The sequence below is a fragment of the Phyllobates terribilis genome, unplaced genomic scaffold (assembly GCF_046119375.1).
Source record: "Phyllobates terribilis strain yellow unplaced genomic scaffold, ASM4611937v1 Scaffold_4__5_contigs__length_816908805, whole genome shotgun sequence".
Taxonomy (NCBI): domain Eukaryota; kingdom Metazoa; phylum Chordata; class Amphibia; order Anura; family Dendrobatidae; genus Phyllobates; species Phyllobates terribilis.
Genome location: NW_027362764.1, coordinates 672917354 through 672941185, shown reverse-complemented (window position 1 = coordinate 672941185; position 23832 = coordinate 672917354). Strand labels below are relative to the sequence as shown.

Below are 23832 nucleotides of genomic sequence, written 5' to 3'. Positions count from 1 at the left end.
TTCTATGGGATTCAGGTCTGGACTCATTGCTGACCACCTTAGAAGTCTCCAGTGCTTTCTCTCAAACCATTTTATAGTGCTTTTGGAAGTGTGTTTTGGGTCATTGTCCTGCTGGAAGACCCATGACCTCTGAGGGAGACCCAGCTTTCTCACACTGCAAAATTTGTTGGTAGTCTTCAGACTTCATAATGCCATGCACAGGTCAAGCAGTCCAGTGCCAGAGGCAGCAAAGCAACCCCAAAACATCAGGGAACCTCCGCCATGTTTGACTGTAGGGACCGTGTTCTTTTCCTTGAATGCCTCTTTTTTTTTCCTGTACACTCTATGTTGATGCTTTTTCCGAAAAAGCTCTACTTTTGTCTCATCTGACCAGAGAACATTCTTCCAAAATGTTTTAGGCTTTCTCAGGTAAGTTTTGGCAAACTCCAGCCTGGCTTTTTTATGTCTCGGGGTAAGAAATGGGGTCTTCCTGGGTATCCTACCATACAGTCCCGTTTCATTCAGACGCCGATGGATAGTACGGGTTGACACTGTTGTACCCTCGGACTGCAGGGCAGCTTGAACTTGTTTGGATGTTAGTCGAGGTTCTTTATCCGCCATCCGCACAATCTTGCGTTGAAATCCCTCATCAATTTTTCTTTTCCGTCCACATCTAGGGAGGTTATCCACAGTGCCATGGGCTTTAAACTTCTTGATGACACTGCGCACGGAAGACACAGGAACATTCAGGTCTTTGGAGATGGACTTGTAGCCTTGAGATTGCTCAGGCTTCCTCACAATTTGGTTTCTCAAGTCCTCAGACAGTTCTTTGGTCTTCTTTCTTTTCTCCATGCTCAATGTGGTACACACAAGGACACAGGACAGAGGTTGAGTCAACTTTAATCCATGTTAACTGGCTGCAAGTGTGATTTAGTTATTGCCAACACCTGTTAGGTGCCACAGGTAAGTTACAGGTGCTGTTAATTACACGAATTAGAGAAGCATCACATGATTTTTCAAAGGGTGCCAATACTTTTGTCCACCCCCTTTTTTAGGTTTGGTGTGGAATTATATCCAGTTTGGCTTTAGGACAATTCTTTTTGTGTTTTTTTCATTGAAGACAAATTAAATGAAGATAATAATACCAAAGAATTTGTGATTGCAATCATTTTCAGGAAGAAACTGAGTATTATCTGACAGAATTGCAGGGGTGCCAATACTTTTGACCAGCACTGTAGGTCATATAATGACCAACAGCTTATTCTGAAAAGCTACTTGAAAGTACAGTGATCTATAAAGAAACTTGCAAAAAACATGTATAATGAAGGGACGACTGCATATCTCAGGTGAGTTAAAGCAATGACTTGTGCTGCGATTCCAGACACAGCCTATACACGAATGGCACTATAGATCTTTTTTCTTTTTCTTCTCATATAACCCCTTCAAAAGGAACTGTAAAGTTTATAAAACAAGAAAGAAAATTCAAATACCAGCAAAGTAATATTCCATAATCTAATCCTGTTCTACAATTTAACATAACAATATATAGGTTTGCCAGTTTACTGCCAATCTTCACGGTCAACGGTCTATCTGATGTAAAAAAGGATGAAAAACAGCTCAAGTTTTTATGAGAATCAAATGTGCTGGACGTTTTTAAAAGTTCTAAATTTTAATTCATAGGGTAAAAATAAAAATGTCTGTAGTATACTTTAAAGAACCATCCAGGGACCATAGCCAAAGACTAGACTAATCCAGTACCGCCCCCACAGCAGATGATTGTCAGGTCTCTTGCTATGAGAGAGACCTATCAATCATCTCTACCAGTGATGGGAGCTTTAAAATACTGGAGCATTTGAGAAAATAACATATTTAGCTGCAATCATGACTCAGACTCCAATTCATGCAGCCAATACCGTGATACCAATCAGGTGACAGGTTCTTTTCAACTAGGTGTTTTTTGTTTTTTTTACACACCTGTTCTGAGCTTATAGGTATTGCTTCCTGGAAGATAATCCATGTCACACATTCTAGGTAAGGACTTGTTGTCAGGGACCCTTGATACGTCCAGTAATTTCGGTCATGTGGTAGCAAACTTGAAAGATGGAATTTTGTGAAGGGACATTCTTTATCCTAGAAAATATAGAAGTCATTGTTAAAATAGGAATCATGTACATTATATATGTATACATATGAAGCTATAAGCTCATAATAGGAGACCTTCTTGTAACAGATATACATTTCAAGTTTTTTTGATACTTTACAGTAGACTTTTCATTTCGCTTATATTAAAATGCTTCTTCAAGGGTACCTTCATAGACTGTATTTTTCAGAAATGGCAGTTTTTCAGCATTTATCCTCAGAGTGTTTATTTTTCAGCAACAAAATACTGACACCAGATCTCAACAGATCAATATGAAACACGGTACAATGTTTTTCTGCAATTTTTCCTCATTTTTGCTTATTTTTGGTCCAGGAGTTTCTTTTCCAAAAAGCAGTGTGCTCTAGTCATGGTGTTTTTTCATCAAAAAACCTTGGACCCACAATCAGTGAACCCATAGCCGTGCATAAAATCTCCAACCTTTGGATCATGAAGAGGCTGTTGGTGCAGCTCATGTGAATTCTCTGTTTGCCAGTACCGATTGTTCTGCGAAACCTGTAACCAGGCTTCATCGAACATGATGGGTGGTGAAAGCCTGGAGGTCTCTCTTAAGGAGGGAGGTACTGTTAGAAATAATGATTCTGTGCTCGCACCTGGGAACATGGGAATAGATCGGGTCAGGTGCCACACTACTCTAGTCACAAGCGCTGCCATTGTCCTGACCCTGGAGGCGGAGCTAACAAATGCACATGGAAACTGTCCCAATCTCATGAAGTGTTGTGTTCTGGAGTAGTAGGATGTGTAGAGACGTGGGGCGCCGTGTCTCCCATGGATCTCACTACCTGGGAAACATGGGATACTGTGTTGCCTGGGTGCCAGGAAATGCACAATGCTGCTGTATCTAACACTGGGCAGTGGTGGGATTGTGTCCATTCAGTTGTGCAAGTTAGCAGGGAGTGGTTGTCTGGGAATGATTGGGAGGTATTCAACACCTGATCATTTCCTTCAGCATTAGGCGGGCTATTTAACCTTGCTCCCAGCTCCGGCCTTTGCTGTTTATTGCAGTTCTTATGTGCTGTGGTGGGGAGTAGTGCTAGCAGTGGTGTTGCTATCTTTTCCGGTGTTTTCCTAGGGGTTTTCTTCTACTCTCTTCTTGCTACACTTCCTGGGGTTCTTGCAGAACATAATTCTTGACTAGGCAAGTTGGCGACAGTTGGCCTGGGATGTGGTCTGCCAAAAACCCCCTTCCATTTACTGTGAGCTTGGTGGAGAGTACTCCATGCCCTCAAGAGCTCGCCTACCTGGGAAGCTTGTGCCAAATATGTCTGTGGCTGCGCCTTTGCTGGTTTAGTGTCAGTCTTGCTGGGTCTCTCTGCCTTTAGTGCATAACAGCTCTGAAGCTGAAAATGTATGTCCCATCGATATCGGACCTATACAAACCCCAATATTCATAACTCTCCACCGGTGCCCTAGTGGCTACCAACAATGTTTTGATGGAAGGACTCTCATCCTGGGGAACAATAGCTATCTCTAAAAGGTGTTAGACATTCGCTTCCCTTCCTTTCAAAATGTAACAGGTCTTTCCTGTCTAATTACCTGTCCAATCTATAGATCTCAGTCTTTCACAATACATAACCTCTTTCAGTCACCTGGGCGCTGCCTGGAGACTGGACTTCAAGCAAAATATTAATTAGATTTATCACTTCCCTATGTCCACTGTGCAATTCTACATCAAGGAGGCTTAGAATGTCAGCTCTTTTTCCTACTGAAATTCTGTGTGAAAGGAAGGAAGGGGGGAGAGGGGTTCATCTTAATATGATCATATCCCATAGCAAATAGCAATATGCCATACGCTTCTGTTTAGCTTGCTCAAACTCTTGCACAAATGACAATATGGCTTCAGATGAAGTGACATCAATTCAAGTTAACAGGTTGTTTTGCTGAAATGGAAAAATGTTTCCTTTCTTTTCCTCCAGTTTCTCCTAACCCTCTTCTGGATGTCTGCAATAACATCAGCTATCTAAGCACATAGTTACCTATATTTTTTGGAATCGTCTATGTCATTATTATATAAAACATCACAAAGCTCTATGTTTTGCTTCTGTGGAGCACTTGAAGGACTCTAAAAAGGACTGGCCGGCGAAGGCCCCTAAGTTGTTTAGAGTCCATCATTTACTAAGTCTTGCTTTTATACAAATAAATGCTTTGTAGGACTTCAGATGTACATGTCAATAAACACATTAATACAGTAGGTTGAGAGGTACAAGAGTCCTAGCTTTCCTTCTATTAGAGGATGACTAATTTGCAAACCTTTTTCCAGAGAAACATTGTCTGGCCTATGCCAGCTTGGCTGTCTCTACGAGGAGAAAGAGAATCCCACATCTCCATCCAAGGCCTCTCCGACAGACAACCAGTATCCTACTCTGTACTGACCTTACTCTAGGACAAACCTGGAAATAGTAGTCTACAGGTGGGTGTCTTTCTTTTGGGAAATACTCAGGTTTAATTGAATCATCCAGTCACGTGACAAGCGTGAAAACTACTTATGGACAGCCAAAACTCTTAAAACATAGGACTGGTCCAGATCTGACTCTGCAATGACGTTTTAAAACAAGATCATTCAGCTGTAGGAACAGGAAGCCGGCTATCAGAGATGACCGGACTCGTCGTAAATAAAGCAGGGATGGTTTATTACCTTCTCTGCCTTCTTGATCTGTGTATACACAGGACTGAACAGGAGCTGTGTACATGGTTCAAAACATCTCTTCTTCCTCCTGTCCCAAGAATACAGCTCATGCCCAGGGTGGCATTAGTTATACCAATCTCACTACACTGTGACTGGATGCAAAGTAAGATCAGTGTCACTACTACCTACCTGGGCAAGGGCAGTGTGCTGATGAAGCTGGGGGAGAACAACCTGGGCAAGCGCAGTGCGCTGATGAAGGTGGGCGTGAGATCAACTGGGCAAGAGCAGTGCACTGATGAAGCTGAGGAGAGACCAACCTGGGCAAGCGCAGTGCGCTGATGAAGGTGGGGGGTGAGACCAATCTGGGCAAGAGCAGTTCATTGATGAAGCTGGGGAGAGACCTACCAGGGCAAGAGCAGTGCACTGATGAAGCTGGGGAGAGACCTACCAGGGCAAGAGCAGTGCACTGATGAAGCTGGGGAGAGACCTACCAGGGCAAGGGCAGTGCGCTGATGAAGGTGGGTAGAGTATATCTGGCTTCATTGTATACAGGAAAGCAGAACATCATTTTCATACATGAGAGATTACAAGATCTCTGAGCTTGATTACAAGATCCAGGGCAGGATTAGTCAGGGGGCGGCATTAATGCTCCACCAGACTAGTCCTGGATAACTTGCATACCACAATCCAAATTTATAACTTGATTTTTTAGAAATAATTGTACGGCAGATAAAGGACCTTCTCATAATCCAGGAATAGACTTAGACAAACTTATGCTGGGGGTTTAGGAGGAATTTAGGAGCTGACTGGTTCTCTTTAAAACTGCATGTATGCAAAAAAAAAAAAGTACGTGTTATGAATGGGGAAAGTGACTCAGTCTTGACCTGGCTAAGGAATCAGTGAGCTACTGTGCATTGTAGCCACCTCCCATAGGTGGCAGTAGAGTAGCAGCTTTCTTCCTTTTTGATCTGCAATATCATGATTAGAAACACTGAGGCTATTCCCGATCAGAACATACAGTTGACTTTTGTACTTAGCTTTTTCTTTAGTTCATAGTCTGAATATACCTTATAAAGACATTCCTTATCTGCTAACAGATAAATTGGCACATACCTTTGTTTTGACCTGGTCCAGATTATCAATGATATTTTGAATGACTGGATTTGGCCCTCCAATCTGTAAAGAAATTATTTTATTTATTGCACTTAGATAATAGTTATTTTTCAGAACTAGGTGAGTGGTAACTAACCTTTGATCTACAATGATACAGTGTAGATTATGAATGATACTACTTGGGTAAACCTCAGGTCATTAAAGGGAGTCTGTCACCTCCAAATTGGCAATTAAACTACCTATACATTTACATAGCGGACTTGGCCTCGGGGCCAATTTTCACATGCCCGTATGGAGAACAGTCAAATGGAATTAGTGCTCAAAATGGATCTATTTGCTACTTGAATGAAATGGTAGCATAGGGGTACCATTGATTATTACGGGGTCTGTCTGGTTTCTGTTTGGTGTCAGCTTTTGCTCTGCACCTTTTCTTCAATTCTAAAACCAGACACATAACTGAAACCTGATAGACCCCATAATAATCAATGAAGTCCCTATGCTTCAGTTTGCATCAGTTAGCAAATGGATCCATTTTGGACATAAATTCCACTTGACTGTTGCTACAGAAGAAAAGACAAATGGACGTGAGCACAGAGGCCAACATCACGACAAACACAGAGGCCCTGGAATCAAATGCACTGAAATGTCCGGGGAGAGCGGCCATGAAGAGGGCTATTTATCGGTCTTATTAGCCTGAGCAGATTAATTATTAACGGCAGAAGAAAGCTTGATGAATAAATTGCTTGTCTTTCAATTAGACTGTAAACCACTTAGGCCATTTACAGTTTATGTAATCCTAACAGATCTGACTTCTTACCAGGTACTTGGTTAATGTTCATGCTGAGAGGAAACGTGTGATCCCCACAGAAATACCAGAAGACTACAGAGAAGGGTGTTCTTAAAAAGAGAGGCTAATGCCACTGTGTATTACATGGGCACCCATATAACTGGCCTGGCGCAGTGTGCGGCCGGGGAAATTTCTGATCACTACAGCTTCTCCCAAAGATAACAAGTGAGGACAAGTCCTTAAATAATTCATTAATAAATATTCATTTAAAGCAGATCTGGGCAACGTGCGGCCCGCGGGCCACATCTGGCCCTCTGGCTGTTCCAGTCCGGCCCGCGGACCGAGACAGCCGAAGGGCTGATAACAGTGGCCCACGGGCCGCACTGCACCGCACGCCGTCACCGCTCGCCGTCACTGCCCGCCTGCACACCGTCACCGCTGTCTCAATCCGTGGTCTCAATCCGCGGTGAATGCATTGGTGGAGGAGGGGCCGCCACTTCCCTCTTCCACCAATCAGCGTTAGAAACAGCTGACACAATGGCATCAGCCTGCACACTGTGTAGAGTCAGTGCATCAGAGACAGGAGCGTAGGGAAACGGGGAGTGAAGTAAGTATATGCTGGACACAGGGACGGCTTTGCTTTGATGCTGGACACAGGGGGGCTTTAATGCTGGACACAAGAGATGCTTTAATGCTGGACACAGGGGGGGCTCTCATGCTGGACACAGGGGGGCTCTCATGCTGTACATAGTGGGGCTCTCATGCTGGACATAGTGGGGGGCTCTCATGCTGGACACAGGGGGGTCTCTCATGCTGGACACAGGGGGGTCTCTCATGCTGGACACAGGGGTGTCTCTCATGCTGGACACAGGGGGGGCTCTCATGCTGGACACAGGGGGGTCTCATGCTGCACACAGGGGGGTCTCATGCTGGACACAGGGGGGTCTCATGCTGGACACAGGGGGGACTCTCATGCTGGACACAGGGAGGGCTGTCATGCTGGACACAGGGGGGTCTCATGCTGGACACAGGGGGGGCTCTCATGCTGGACGCAGGGGGGCTCTCATGCTGGACACAGGGGGGCTCTCATGCTGGACACTAGGGAGGGCTGTCATGCTGGACACATGGGGGCTCTCATGCTGGACATAGGGGGGCTCTCATGCTGGACACTAGGGAGGGTTGTCATGCTGGACACAGAGGGGCTCTCATGCTGGACACTAGGGAGGGCTGTCAGGCTGGACACAGGGGGGGCTCTCATGCTGGACATGGGGGGCTTTAATGCTAGACACTGGGGGGCTTTAATGCTGGACACTGGGGGGCTGTCATGCTGGACAGTTGGAAGGGCTGTCATGCTGGACATGAGGAGGCTCTCGAGCTCTCATACTGGACATGGGGGGGTGGGTGGTGCACATGCTGGACTTGGGAGGGCTGTGTGGGGCTCATGCTGGACATGGGGGGCTGTGTATGGCTCATGCTGGACACGGGAGGGCTGTGTGGGGCTCATGCTGGACATAGGGGGCTGTGTGGGGCTCATGGTGGACACAGGAAAGCTGTGTGGTGCTCATGCTGGACACGGGAGGACTCTGTGGGGCACATACTGGACATGGGAGGGCTGTGTGGGGCTCATGCTGGACATGGGAGGCTGTGTGGGGCTGATGCTAGACATGGGGGGCTGTGTATGGCTCATGCTGGACACCGGAGGGCTGTGTGGGGCTCATGCTGGACATGGGGGGGCTGTGTGGAGCTCATGGTGGACACAGGAGAGCTGTGTGGTGCTCATGCTGGACACTGGAGGACTGTGTGTGGCTCATACTGGACATGGGGGGGGCTGTGTGGAGCTCATGGTGGACACAGGAGAGCTGTGTGGTGCTCATGCTGGACACGGGAGGACTCTGTGGGGCTCATGCTGGACATGGGAGGGCTGTGTGGGGCTCATGCTGGACATGGGAGGCTGTGTGGGGCTGATGCTAGACATGGGGGGCTGTGTATGGCTCATGCTGGACACCGGAGGGCTGTGTGGGGCTCATGCTGGACATGGGGGGCTGTGTGGAGCTCATGGTGGACACGGGAGGACTGTGTGTGGCTCATACTGGACATGGGGGGGGCTGTGTGGGGCTCATGCTGGACATGGGGGGGCTGTGTGGGGCTCATGCTGGACTTGGGGGCTGTGTGGGGCTCATGCTGGACATGGGGGGCTGTGTGGGGCTCATGCTGGACATGGGGGGGCTGTGTGGGGCTCATGCTGGACATGGGGGGCTTTGTGGGGCTCATGCTGGACATGGGGAGGCTGTGTGGGGCTCATGCTCATGTTAATATTAATATTGAGCAGAATTAATTTCAGCCTATTGGTTCGGCCCTCCCCAACAGTCACGGTCTCTCATGTGGCCCCTCGGGAAAATTAATTGCCCACCCCTGATTTAAAGGGTTATTGCCCCCCTCCCCGCCCCCAAAAAAACAAGTTGGACATGGAATACCTTGCTGATTTCTGGGGGACTGGAGATGAGGGGGGGCCGACTGCTGAGATCCCAAGTGATCCGAAGATTGGAGCTTAGGAACCTAAGAACATGCATTTCATCACCATTTTTTGATGAAAAACTGTATAAACCAGACTGGGTGACCTAACTGGTTGGACCATATCTCTATTGACTCACCTCTCTATGTGCCCAATCAGACCTCAATGACAATGGAAGAGATAGGATCTGGCACAGCTCTAAACAAAACAGTCTGGGAAAGATTGTGCACGGCCAAGGGGGCTGCCGCACCCCACAATGAACAATGCAGAAAAAACAGGGCTGTTCACCTTTATCCACCCATCTATCCCAGACTGTTTTTAATTAGAGCTAAGCTGGATTCGATCTCTTCCCCACTTCCTTTGAGGCCTTCAGGCATATGGAGGTGATCACTAGAGTTAAAGTCCATCCAATGAGGTCACCTGGTCACTTGTGGGTGGCTTATGTACTTCTTGATCAAAAATATATACCAAGTTCCTCACGTTTCTTACATGTATAGCAATATTGGAATGCTCGTACCCGTTAATTGCAGAGTGCCCACAACGTACATGCACCTACACGTTAATTTAATACCTTAGGAGTGCTGGCCTTGCCCTATATTTTCTGTTTCTAGCATTAGGTATTTTTATTTTAGAAGAGCTTAATCCCACCTCATTGCTTATAATAAGGGCTCATGCAGATGACCGTCTTTTCGGTCCTAGTGATGGGATAAAACATCAGATTGACCTATTCAATGGGGCCATGCACATGTCCAATGCACGATTTGCATCCAATATTTGAATCGCACTCGGCCATGCAAGTCAATGAGTCCATGGAGAAAATAGTACCGCGCTCGGATGACATCAGAGTGTGGTCTGATTTTTATGGGATGACAGAATGGAGAAGACGGAGATTTTTTTTTTCCATTTTCTCATCATCCGAGAAAATTGGAGCACACTATGATCACACTATGATCACACTATGATCAAACTATGATCAAACTATGATCAGAGTGTGAATGGCATAATCGGACTGATTTTCTCGGATGAGAGAAAATACAATCATCGCCTAAACCTGGAGATATTCTTAATCTAAATATACCAGACATTAGAAATTAGATTAGACTTTTTTTTATTTTTTAGGATGATGCCATTATTTCCCACCACAGATGTATGCAATAAATTCTGATACTGTAAATCAGTTCTAAGCTTGGAACCAGGTTAGTCCATGAAAGCATGTCATAAAAGGTCTTTCAATACTGCTCAGTTTTCCACTGTAACTGGGGCATTCATATGAGCCAAGGTTACAAGAAAAATAGCCAGAGCTGCCATTCCGTCCAACTCTGATAGAAAGAGGGGTGTGCACAGAATAGCTACACCCCTAACCCTGCCTTGTCCCTTTGTGCGTCCTCACAGATATAATGTCCCTTGTGAAGCCCTTTAGTTTTTACACAGAGTTTGTTAGTCTTTTATGGTCCCCATGCAGTGCGACACCCCTACAACTCCTCTCCACACATTATGATGCTCTAAAGATGCCCCCCCCACACACAATGTATAACCCTCCCACACATTATCATTCTCCCCCACAGTGCCCCTCCTACACCATATAATGCCCCACAGTGCTCCTCCCACACAGTATGATGCTCCAGATTGCCCCTTCCACAGTATGATGCCCCAATTGCCATTGCCACACAGTATGATGCCCCCAGATTACCCCTCCAACACAGTATGATGCCCCCAGATTGCCACTCCCACACAGTATGATGCCCCCAGATTGCCCCTCCCACACAGCATGATGCCCTCAGATTGCCCCTCCCACACAGTATGATGCCCCCAGATTGCCCCTCCCACACAGTATGATGCCTCTAGATTGCCCCTCCCACACAGTATGATGCCCCCAGATTACCCCTCCGACACAGTATGATGCCCTCAGATTGCCCCTCCCACACAGTATGATGCCCCCAGATTGCCCCTCCCACACAGTATGATGCCCCCAGATTGCCCCTCCCACACAATATGATGCCTCCAGATTGCCCCTCCCACACAGTATGATGCCCCCAGATTACCCCTCCTACACAGTATGATGCCCCCAGATTACCCCTCCTACACAGTATGATGCCTCCAGATTGCCCCTCCCACACAGTATGATGCCTCCAGATTGCCCCTCCCACACAGTATGATGCCCCCAGATTGCCCCTCCCACACAGTATGATGCCCCAGATTGCCCCTGCCACACAGTATGATGCCCCCAGATTGCCCCTCCCACACAGTATGATGCCCCCAGATTGCCCCTCCCACACAGTATGATGCCCCCAGATTGTCCCTCCCACACAGTATGATGCCCCCAGATTGCCCCTCCCACACAGTATGATGCCTCCAGATTTCCCCTCCCACACAGTATGATGCCCCCATATTGCCCCTCCCACACAGTATGATGCCTCCAGATTGCCCCTGCCACACAGTATGATGCCCCCAGATTGCCCCTCCCACACAGTATGGTGCCCCCAGATTGCCCCTCCCACACAGTATGATGCCTCCAGATTGCGCCTGCCACACAGTATGATGCCCCCAGATTGCCCCTGCCACACAGTATGATGCCCCAGATTGCCCCTCCCACACAGTATGATGCCCCCAGATTGCCCCTCCCACACAGTATGATGCCCCCAGATTGCCCCTCCCACACAGTATGATGCCCCCAGATTGCCCCTCCCACAAAGTATGATGCCCCCAGATTGCCCCTCCCACACATTATGATGCCCCAAGATTGCCCCTCCCACACAGTATGATGCCCCCAGATTGCCCCTCCCACACAGTATGATGCCCCCAGATTTCCCCTCCCACACAGTATGATGCCCCCAGATTGCCCCTCCCACACAGTATGATGCCCCCAGATTGCCCCTCCCACACAGTATGATGCCTCCAGATTGCCCCTGCCACACAGTATGATGCCCCCAGATTGCCCCTCCCACACAGTATGATGCCCCCAGATTGCCCCTCCCACACAGTATGATGCCCCCAGATTGCCCCTCCCACACAGTATGATGCCCCCAGATTGCCCCTCCCACACAGTATGATGCCCCCAGATTGCCCCTCCCACAAAGTATGATGCCCCCAGATTGCCCCTCCCACACATTATGATGCCCCAAGATTGCCCCTCCCACACAGTATGATGCCCCCAGATTGCCCCTCCCACACAGTATGATGCCCCCAGATTTCCCCTCCCACACAGTATGATGCCCCCAGATTGCCCCTCCCACACAGTATGATGCCCCCAGATTGCCCCTCCCACCCAGTATGATGCCTCCAGATTGCCCCTGCCACACAGTATGATGCCCCCAGATTGCCCCTCCCACACAGTATGATGCCCCCAGATTGCCCCTCCCACACAGTATGATGCCTCCAGATTGCCCCTGCCACACAGTATGATGCCCCCAGATTGCCCCTCCCACACAGTATGATGCCCCCAGATTGCCCCTGCCACACAGTATGATGCCCCCAGATTGCCCCTCCCACACAGTATGATGCCCCCAGATTGCGCCTGCCACACAGTATGATGCCTCCACTGAATAATGGCCTCTCAATTCCTCTCTTGTACAATTATGATCCCCATTTTTAGCTGCATTTCATTCTGAAAAAATAGGGCGATAACTAGAGCAGCTACTCTTTACCGCCCCCGCATCAACCAAGATTCACAGACTTCTGCATAGAAAATGTGCCATGTTACGCAATTAACGATATTCCACATCTGAAGTTTTCATGTTTACAGGATTATTTTGCTTTCATTTTAGGAGAAATTGATAGGTTTGTAGTTACATATAGTCATATAAGAATAGCAACATTATTAAATCAGTAAATGTAGGTAAAACTATCATGGTAAGACATTTGTTGGAAATATAGAGCGTACCTTCAATAGCACACCTAATACAGCCAAGCCGTCAGGATGCTTCACAGCCTCATCAAAGGATAGGTACTTCTGGGCATTCCAGTGCACTATGTGCATCTTAAAAAAAACAAAATATTTGACACTTAATCATCTATCTACTCGTTCTACAAGTACAATTAACAAAGTACATATATGTAAAGAGACGGTTAAATGGAATTTACCTAATATTGTTATTATTATTGTTCCCCATAACTGGATGCATGTTTAGCTTTTTTTTTTAGAATTGCTTTATCATTATGAGTAGAAAGATTGGTTGCTAGAAATGTATTTCCTGAGAACCTTGCGATTGACAAACATTGTATCCCTAGCAATTAATCTCTCTTTTGTATCAGTCCGTTATTATATCCCTAGCAACCAATATGTCTTTTGAATCGGCATCTCTCTCTGTCTCTGCGCTCCTTTGGGTGCCATATTAGTGCAGTGTTCCATACTCTCATTCAATCCCTTCCCCTCTTGCAGACAGGCTTGGACTGGCCCACAGGAACACAGGAGAATCCTCCGGTGGGCCACCTCTTATATGAGCAGTACTTGGCACAATATACTTGAATCACTATGTACAGACAAAGCCAGCATCTTATTCATTTATCAATCTACCCAGATCATTGTTATATAAATTTGTGATTGAGGATGATGTCACATTTGCATGAAGCTGAAAAGTGGGGCCCTGGAGCGGGTTACTGGTGGGCCCTTAGCACCCCAGTCCAACACTGCTTGCAGCAATACAATCTCAGAGAGACAGAAAAAAAAAGAAAAAGTCATCCCCCTCCTCCCTGACGTTTGTTTTGTTTATTATTCTAGGTTAAATTCAGTGATGGAAAAAACTATTCTAAAGCGGAAAAAAGGCCATAGGAGTTTAACATACAGTGGATTTTGTTGTGGATTCATTACAGATTTGAATGGCAAAAAAACACTATGTGTGAACTTACCCTGAGTGACACTGAATATCTATACAGAATCTCTCTTTGATTAGACATGTATCAGGCTTATATAAAAATGAGGAGAGCCTGTCATGCCCAAAAGCTTGAAGTAAGCATAAAAGAGCCAGTCTTAAAGGGAATCTGTAACCAAGTTTTTGCTACCCCATCTGCAAGCCACATGATGAGAGTGCAGAGACTCTGATTCCAGTGATGTGTCACTTACTGGACTGCTTGCTGCAGTTTTGATATAATCACTGTTTTATCTGCTGCAGATCTACCAGTTCTCTGAATGCTAAATTTTGCATAACCCCGCCCATACCACTGATTGGCAGCTTTCTGTGTACACTGTGCATAGGCAGAAAGTGGCCATTTAGTGGTGGGGCGGGGTTATATAGAGCTCATGAATATGAAGGACTACATGGCAGCATTTTTACTAGTCCTCTAGTGATAAAATCACTGATCTATCAGCAGGAGATTATCAAAGCTACAGCAAGCAGCCCAGTAAGTGACATATCACTGGAATCAGGGTCTATCCCTCTACATTATGCTGCTTTCAAGATTAGGTGGCAAAAACCTGATGACAGATTCCCTTTCAGAATTAGATTATTGGGGAAATATGTTGCTCTTAAATGAATCTATGGACAAAATCAAGGTCAAGTGTGTTTTTTTCTTGTTTTGTCTACTAGTTATGTGGTCTAAAACATGTTTTACTGGTAAATCAAGCAAAACGATTAAATGCTGGTCTGGTCATGATGAAAGCAGATCTGTCATCACTTTCCTCCTATGTAATAGACCAAGTGCATTGTACAGGTCCTGCAGGTGTTTTGGGGATTGCAGTATTTTGGGGATTGGAGAACTGAAATCGTCACTACTGTCCACATTATTTGATCGGCAGTCGTCAAGCCAAATCCTTTTCTTAGTCTTTTTTTCTCTCCTGAGACCATATCACCTTACCTCAGCTGGGTATTCGTGTCCATCTATTACATGCTCAGAGCCATCGCAGTCAGAAGAGCCCCAGTGAAAATGGAACTGACGTAAGCGATAATAACCAGTCAATGGTCCATCGCTTATAACTAAAACGCAAAGGGATTGCAGTCAATCTCACAGGAAAATAATGTGTCTTTCTCCAAAAGGATGACTGTTAGTAGCGTTAACATATGAAAACAAGGATCAGCGCGTATTAACTATGAATAATGCTGTAGCAATGGTGACATTGTAAGGTAAACCCCATAATAATCCTAAAATAACAGAACAAGTCATTATTAGACATACTTGTCAATACAATCAGCGCCCACAATATCTCATAATTTTTTTTCTGCAGGCAAAACCGGCTCTCTTGGCAGTAAAGAAGCAGCTAAGAAAAAAGCAGGTTTTGCTCCTTTTTTGCTGCTTATGTTGCTGCGTTTTTATTGTCTCGTGCATGCTGCTAAAGTTTAGTGTCCCCCCAAAAAAAGATGATGCAACTCCCTTAGGTTTCTGCACGAAACATACAGAAAAACCTGATACCTGCATTTTTGCTGCATTTTTACACTTACCCATTGCTTTGTAAGGCCACGGCCCCACTATCAGTATTTGGTCAGTATTCGGTCAGTATTTTTTCTCAGGAGTGGGAGCCAAAACCAGGTGAGGAACAATCAGAGAAAAGGTATAATAGAAACAAGTCACCAATTCTACATTTATCACCCACTCCTGGTTTTGGATCCCACTCCTGAAAAAAATACTGACCGAATATTGACCAAATACTGATAGTGGGGCCGTGGCCTAAGGGGAGAAAAATTGCTGCAAAAACGCAGAAAGAAGTGACATGCTGCAGTTTGCAAAAACGCAGCAGTTTTCCAAATAAGTCAGGAAAAAAAAACGATGTGCGTGCATGAGATTTCTGAAATCTCACAGCTTTTGCTGGTACTGTAAAACGCAGCTTAAAATTTGTATAAAACCCCCCAGCAAAAATGCAACGTGTGAACATAGCCTTGGTGTTCGAGATTGAGGCCGCATCACTGCTGTACTGTGAAAATAAAAGTCGTAAAACAGAACACCCCGTGTATTCTACAGACTTACCTCCAAGTCTTCCATGTTACAGAGGCACACTCAAAACATTATTTCTTCTGAGAATTCAATGGAAAAATCGTGGTGCGCTACGTTGCAAAGTATTACAGGGGGAATGCTTCTAGGAGACTATATGCTTCCACATAGAAGATTTTTATCGAAATATAAAAAATGTCTACCGATACGGCAGTACAGTGTGGACCCTCCAGAGTATACGCCATAAATATCTGATAGGTCACAGTTTTGGAATCTGCATTTATCGCTAGGACAGGGGCCATTTTTTTGGAACCCCACTTCAATTCTATGGGAGTTACAGACAACTTAGCACAGTGAGTAAGACGGTTTCTGCAGCCCCAAACTCAGTGGCGGGAACCGTATCTATGGGACAATTATACAAGAGGTTAATATCCCTCTAATCTTGCCATTCATATTCAGTTTCCAACACTCCAAGGGAGTCTGTCAGCCCAAACTGGAGGTGTAAACTAAGCACACAGCCTTGTAAAAGACCTCACCAGTCACCGCTATAAAACTCTCACCTTTAGGCCAAGTTCACACATTCAGTATTTGGTCAGTTTATTACCTCAGTATTTGTAATCCAAAACCAGGAGTAGAAAAGTCAGAGGAAAAGTATAATAGAAACGAGTCACCACTTCTGTATTTATCACCCCCTCCTGGTTTTGGATTACATATACTGAGGTAAAATACTGACCAAATACTAAGTCTATGTGCCCACATAGCAGATTTGATGCAGATTTTTTTTGCCTCTCTCTGGCAGAAAAAAACGCATGCACATTTACATGCGTTTTTTCTGCCAGAGAGAAGCGTTTTCGCATGCGTTTTTTCAAGCAGTTTTCCAAGCGATTTTGAGCATCATGCAACTGGCATGGATTTATAATGTGTGAACAACTGATGTTTTAAATGCAGCATCTATAGTAAAAAAAAGAGAATTAAAACGTTAAAAATAAAAAAAAACCTTTATACTCACCTCTCCGGTCTCCCCCTGTCTGCTCCCGGCGGCGATCCTCTCTCCTCGGCGTCCCGCGGTGTACTGTCAGGACCTGCGGTGACGTTATTTAGTCAGCTGATGGTCACGTGACCATCACCTGCCCGCCGACGTCAGCGGTCACGAGACCATCAGGTGACTAAATGACGTCACCGCAGGTCCTGGCAGTACACTGCGGGACGCCAAGCAGAGAGGACGCCGCCGGGAGCAGACTGGGGGCCGCCGGAGAGGTGAATATATAGGTTTTGTTTATTTTTAACTTTATTATTTCTTTTTTTTCACCGCGTGGTAGCCGGGATGAAGAGGAGTTGTAGTCTCCTCTTCATCCTGGTACCACACGCACCGCGATTACGCTGCAAATTCGCAGCCATTGAATTTAATTGAAACGCAGCAAATCCACATATACCTGCAGGTTTGCTGCATTTCAATGTTCCTCAATGACCGTGAATTTGCAGCGTAACCGCGGTAGAAATGGTCATGCTGCGTTTTGTAACGCAATGCGAATTCGGTGCGCTAATTAGCACATCATGTGCACAGCATATTCGAGTTCACATTGCTTTGCATGGTAGACTGTTTTACAAGTGTTTTCGCGGCGTTTTCGCAGCCGTAAAAACGCTACAAAAACACTACGTGGGCACTTACCCTTAAAGTGTGAATGTGGCCTTAGTGCTCTAATCACTGCCTACATTCTGCAGAGACTGAAGTTCCATCAGAAAAGCTAATTATGGTGCCTGGCATATCCTTGGTGTGGCCAAGAGGCTCGGTGCACTGTTTTGCCTACTGGTTTTGCATGTCCCCACCTCCCTCACTGGTAATTGACAGCACTGGCTTGTCTGGAGCAAGCACTGTCTGCAGAGAAAGATTAGGCAAGCATAAGCTGTCAATCACCAGTAAGAGAGGCGGGGCATGCAAAACAAGTGGGTGGAACAGTGCATAAAGCACCTTAATTAGTATATCTGATTACACTTCAGTTTCCCTAATACAGTGGCAACAATTAGTATATGTGCACACAGAGAGGGTTTTTTTAAGTCAAAAACTTGAGTTTTTCAAGCAGAATTCACTTCAGGAAATGCTGTGTTTCTGTACGAGTTTTGTTAAGGTTTTTTAACAATTTTTGTGGCTGATTTTCTCACGTATTTTTTCAATCACTAAACAATTAATAAAATACTAGGCACAAACGCCTCAAAAGCACTTGGAATACGCTAAAATAAATGCCCAGGCTTCTTTGTGGCAGTTTTGTAGGCCTTCCATTGACTTCTATTGTAAAGTATGCAGCGGTTTCATAGCAGAAACGCCTGAAGAATGGTCAATTCACTTCTTTTAAACACTCGGCATTTCTGAAAACCTGAAGCTAATTAAAAGCGATCCGAAGACTGAATGCGGAACAGCAAGTAGTTTTTCAACAAAAATGAATAGGAACAGACTTTCAAGCATTTATTGGGCTATTTTCAAGCAGCTATTGGAACAAACCCTCTTCAAAATATTCTTCTAATTCCATGTGCACATAGCCTAAAGGTGCAATTTTTTTTTATAGGGGCAATATCTCCTACAAAGCGATATGCTTAATTTATACTATCATTTTGGACTGACAAAATCCCTTTAGTTAAAGGGGTATTCCCATCTCCAAGATCCTATCCCAATATGTAGTAGGTGCAATAATAATATTAACAAATATCTCCAATTAGAAATGTAGTATAGTTCTTATGATTCGCTATGTCACTTACCCCATGTGCAGGGCATTGTAGTAGCTTAGGTGTCTATGGTTCCGTCTAATAACAACTGACTGTCGCTATATGAGCTACTGCAATGCCCTGCACATGGGGTAAGTGACATAGCGAATCAGATGGTCTATTCTACATTTCTAATTGGAGGTATTTGCTAATATTATTATTATTACACCACCTACATTTCGGAATAGGATCTTGGAGATGGGAATACCTCTTTAGTTATACCAGGGTTATTCCTCAGAAATGCCATAGATTATCCTTCACAAAAAGGGTTTATAGTAGCATTTTATACATAAAAGGGCTAAACATTGAATTGTTGTTCCAAGTTATAGTAGGGGAACTTATAATAAAGTCTTATAAAAAGTAGAAGTGTATTCAAGAAGGTGACCAATTGTAGTATTTCATCAGTAGCACATGCTGGCTGTCCATGTCTGTGCTGGATGTTGGCCTCTGTTTGTCTTCTGTGTCACAACTCCATCCCCACCTGTGACGACTACTATGTCTATGTCTGTCATAGGTCCCTACATAATCATATAGATCAGTCATTTAGCTTGTAACATACCTGACTTATCATTGGTGTCTTCAAACTCCACATTAAAACAGTGACCCACATTAACAAGTCTTCGGGACGACTTAGGATCGTAGTAGATGTAGAGAGGTCTTAGCGAGGAGTCATATCTGACTTTTTGAGAATAAATATTAATTGGAGACTGACGAGGCCGGCATTGTTCATTGCGCGAGGTGGATACGCCCATTTTTGGCTTTTTCCTGGAAAGTATGAACATAATACACGATTATCAATGCATTTTCCGTTTGTAGCGATTACAGCCAATTATTCTTGGTCCATCCATGATGCCTTAGCCCCATCTGGATTTATCGAACGATAATACGAGCAGTGCATATATATTCCACCGTGTGCTGAATATCTGAGTAATACTGCCAGTAAGATCTCTGTAATGACTGTGTGAAAATAATTTGGACCATGTGGAATTTTGTAGTTATCCAATGAGAAGGAAGAAATCGGTTTCCACGGCTCAGTATACATTCCAAAGCCTATTCTCACAGTCATCTGCTCAAAATACTTAAGGGAGATCAATAATATTTTCTTAGACATTTGCACTATCATGAAAATGTTTTTGCCTTTATAAATGATGTATGGGAAATTATTTATATCTTACTGACATAGATCAGCACAGAAACTGAGGCATTAAGGACCTGTCAGCTCTCCCGACATGACTGTTTAACTAAATGATTGCACTTCCCATAACAATCCTGGAGCATCGTTTCTGAGCTCCGTTACTCCTCTGTTATTCCTACCAGAAATGTATTAGTAAATTGACACTAGTGTTTTACCAGTTGGGGGTGTGTCCATATCTCAGCGCAGCGGGAGCGATGACATCACTGCCTCCACTGCCCTGAGATGTGCGGGCACTTCAGAACGCTCGCTGCAGAGACGGGAGCAGTGGGGGAATGAGGAGGAGAGTGGAGTATTGTATTTTTTTTTAAATCAGCAAGTATATTGTGGTGGTCATAATACTTTATAGAGGACTGTGGGGAATGCATTATATGGTATGGACTATGGAGGACTATAGGGAGTGCAGTATACTGTATGGACTATGGAGGACTATGGGGAGTGCATTATTCTGTATGGAGGATTATGGGGAGCGCATTATACTGTATGAAGGACTATAGGAAGCACAGTATGCTGTATGGATGACTATGGGGAGTGCATTACACTGTATTGAGGACTAAGGGAAGTGCATTATACTGTATGGACTATGGAGGACTATGGGAGTGCAGTATAATATATGCTAGACTATGGGGAGGGCACTGTACTGTATGGAGGACTATGGGGAGTGCATTATACTGTATGGACTATGGAGGACTATGGGGAGTGAATTATACTATATGGAGGATTATGGCGTGCTGTATACTATATGGAGGACTATGGGGCCCATTATACTATATGGAGGCAGGGCCGCCATCAGTGCATTACTGCTCTTACTGGCGTATGGGGCCCGGTAAGCAGAGGGGCCTGGACAGGGCCCCTGCGATCTCGAACTGAACTTGCGTCCTCGGATACAGGTTCACTTTAAATCTATTGCCATGCGGGAGTCTTCCTGCACGGCCATAGTTAACAGCCATCAGCCAATCACAGGCCGGCAGCTGACCTCAACGCGCATGTCACTGGCGTATGACGTCAGTGCCGGCCTGTGACTGGCTGGCATCTGTGCTTCAAAGCAAGGAAGGAGCGTCGCTGCTGGAGCGACGGCAAGGTAAGGAGGAACTTTAGTTTTTATGAAACATGGGGGCAGAGATGAGACATGGGGGCAGAATGGGATATATCAGACATGGGGGCAGAATGGGATATATGATGCATGGGGGCAGAATGGGATATATGAGGCATGGGGGCAGAATGGGATACAGGCTAACTAAAGTAAAAGATGTTCACTGAGCAATCATTACTGTTACACACCTGTCCTGGGTCTGGGCTCTGCTTCCTTCACTCTGATTCGCTAAACTTTCTAGCGCTCCATATTGGCTTTGCAAGTAGCCTGGTGTGCTACCATGTGATCAACTACCTAGGCCTAAATTGAAATTCAAATTGAATTTCCTGGCCAAATTCGAGGGAACTGACGAATTTTAATTTCAGCATATTCGTTAATTAGTATCCATAATCATTATATTACACCGAATAGTCATAGAACCGTTAGGTCCTCTTTAAATGAGTTCTAGTATTCTAGATATACAAATTATCTGCCTATCACTCTTACAAATTCTTTTTTTTTTTACAGATTTTCTGAAGAAAAAACATCTAATCATTTCAATTAATAGGATTGTTCAATTTAGAAAACCCATTTTCACAAACCACATCATGGAATTCGGAGTTAGAATGCGATCACGTGTTCAGGATTCTTATCTCTTGACCAGAGTAGAGAAAAGGCACAAAGTCCGAGGACTTCTGAATTACGCAAACAGCCCACTGATATAACTCAGCGACTTATGAAGATCAATTAGGAATGTACAGTATAAAGTCGGCTCAGGAGCGGAGCGAGCGGTCTCATACCAGGGAGACAAGGCTGTGTTACATAGCTGGTATCTGCCTGTATCTACAGCAGCTTGAGCACACTCTGACCGCTGTAGATTAACCACTTAAGCGCCAGTGTTAATCTCGGACAGCATCATTTAAAGGAGGTCAGTGCCATTGCCACAGGCAGAGCTCCATAAGAGAACCGTGATTTCCCTATACTCTGCAATACTATATACACACATATATATATATATATATATATATATATATATATATATATATATATATATATATGTGTATGAAGTTGACTAAAAGGGATAAAAAAAAGTTTAAAAATAAAATTAAAAAATTAATTAATTAATTACCATACTTTTCCCCCCGTAAAAATAAACATATTTAATATAGTCCCAAAATAGTAACACAATATAAAATGATTGAAACCATACATTAAATGCCAAAAGGAAAAAAAAAAACATCAAAACACCAGAAGTGCATTTCTTTCGCGTTGTCATATAAACAAAAAACAAAACAATAAAAAGCGATCAAAAAATGTTTCTTTTCACAATTGTCAGAAAGACTGGGCAAGTTTGGGATCACCATAATTGTATTGACCCGAAGAATCGTGTTGCCAGGTCATTTTTACTGCACAATAAGGACTGTAAAATCCCAAAAAAACAAATGAGGAATTCCATTTCTCTTTTTGCAATTTCACCAATATTTGCAATTTTTTTTCCTGTTTGTCAGTAAATTTTATGTTAAAATTAATATTGCTATTTAAAACTACATATTCATACGGCTATGTCGATGGAAAAATAAATAAGTTATCGTTCTTGGAAGAAGTGTAGGAAAAAATGACAGTGGAAAAACAAAAAATTCCTGGGTCATTACGGGGTTAAATGGACACTGTGTTCTGCTTTATTTTCTCTGTAGTAGTGCTGCTGGGAAATTTAGCATTTCTTCACCAAAACTTACGGAAATCACTGGGGGTTCCACTAATTTGCTCATTGTTAAGGGCAGGGCTGTGGAGTCGGTAAGCCAAACCACCGACTTCACCTCCTCAATTTCCATGACTTCCGACTCCAACTTCACGACTCCACAGCTCTGCCTCGCTACTCAGCAGGTACATAAAGTGCAGCACAGATTCATTTCAACTAAAAGCTAAAATCCTTAGATCAGGAACAGAACAGACATTTATAGGACATTTCATAACTTTTCCAAATTCTTATTTACAGCACATACTGCATTGTACTAATAAACCCAATTTATTATATATTTTAGGAGTCGATCCATTTTATACCGACTCAGACTCCACCAAAATGGACACCGACTCCGACTCCACAGCACTGGTTAAGGGATCATACTACTAACAAGTAGGTATTGTCCAAGGAGAAACCCCTTAGGATGGGTAAGGTGCATTTACAACGGCCAGTCGTGTTCCAGGTATAAAAACCACATTACCAAAAAAAAGCTTTACAATATGGCTGCGATTTGTGGTAGAACGGACTTTTTTTTTTTTTACATTTTACTTAGTTGAGTATAGAAGCACTCCTCCTCCCGTCAACATTTTTAACCGCTTATCATATTGCAATCAACATATTATATGGCACTGTGTACTTACAATTGCTCATTTCATCCTTCTACACAGTTAATTATTCTCATTTCCATTAGGTCTATGACATCAAGTGATTGGGAGTGCTTCTTTAAGTGTCCACATTTTTGTTATTCTTCAGCCATGTGAAAACATCCTTAACCCTTTTACGACGTTTAACGTACCCATACTTCATGGTTGGGAAGGGGTTCCCCATCTTTGACGTATAGGTACATCATGGCGTCGGACGCCAAGTGATAGCTGAGCCCCGGCTGTCACGGCCTGGAGCGGAGCAATCCCCACACAGCTGCACAGGGGCCCAAGATGCAAGGGAGACAGCTTACACATCCATAGCAGGTGGAACTGTGCATTTTAATAAGCTATTTGACTGCAAAGGGCCGATATATTGTTCTTACACAGGGGCCA

At 44.4% G+C, this 23832-nt stretch overlaps 1 protein-coding gene across 4 annotated transcripts in view; it reads right to left on the bottom strand.

Annotated features, from left to right (window-relative positions):
- The window catches only part of LOC141265871 (carbonic anhydrase 13-like), a 78904-nt gene that overhangs the window by 2574 nt on the left and 52498 nt on the right, over nucleotides 1-23832 (bottom strand). For all 4 annotated transcript variants that reach the window (XM_073679522.1, XM_073679524.1, XM_073679526.1 and 1 more), the window contains exons 2-6: nucleotides 19350-19555; nucleotides 14966-15084; nucleotides 13056-13151; nucleotides 5877-5939; nucleotides 1954-2109 (exon numbers count right to left, since the gene is read on the bottom strand). In XM_073679522.1, coding sequence (XP_073535623.1) covers nucleotides 1954-2109; nucleotides 5877-5939; nucleotides 13056-13151; nucleotides 14966-15084; nucleotides 19350-19555 — 640 coding nt within the window. The remainder of the gene's footprint in view (nucleotides 1-1953; nucleotides 2110-5876; nucleotides 5940-13055; nucleotides 13152-14965; nucleotides 15085-19349; nucleotides 19556-23832) is intronic.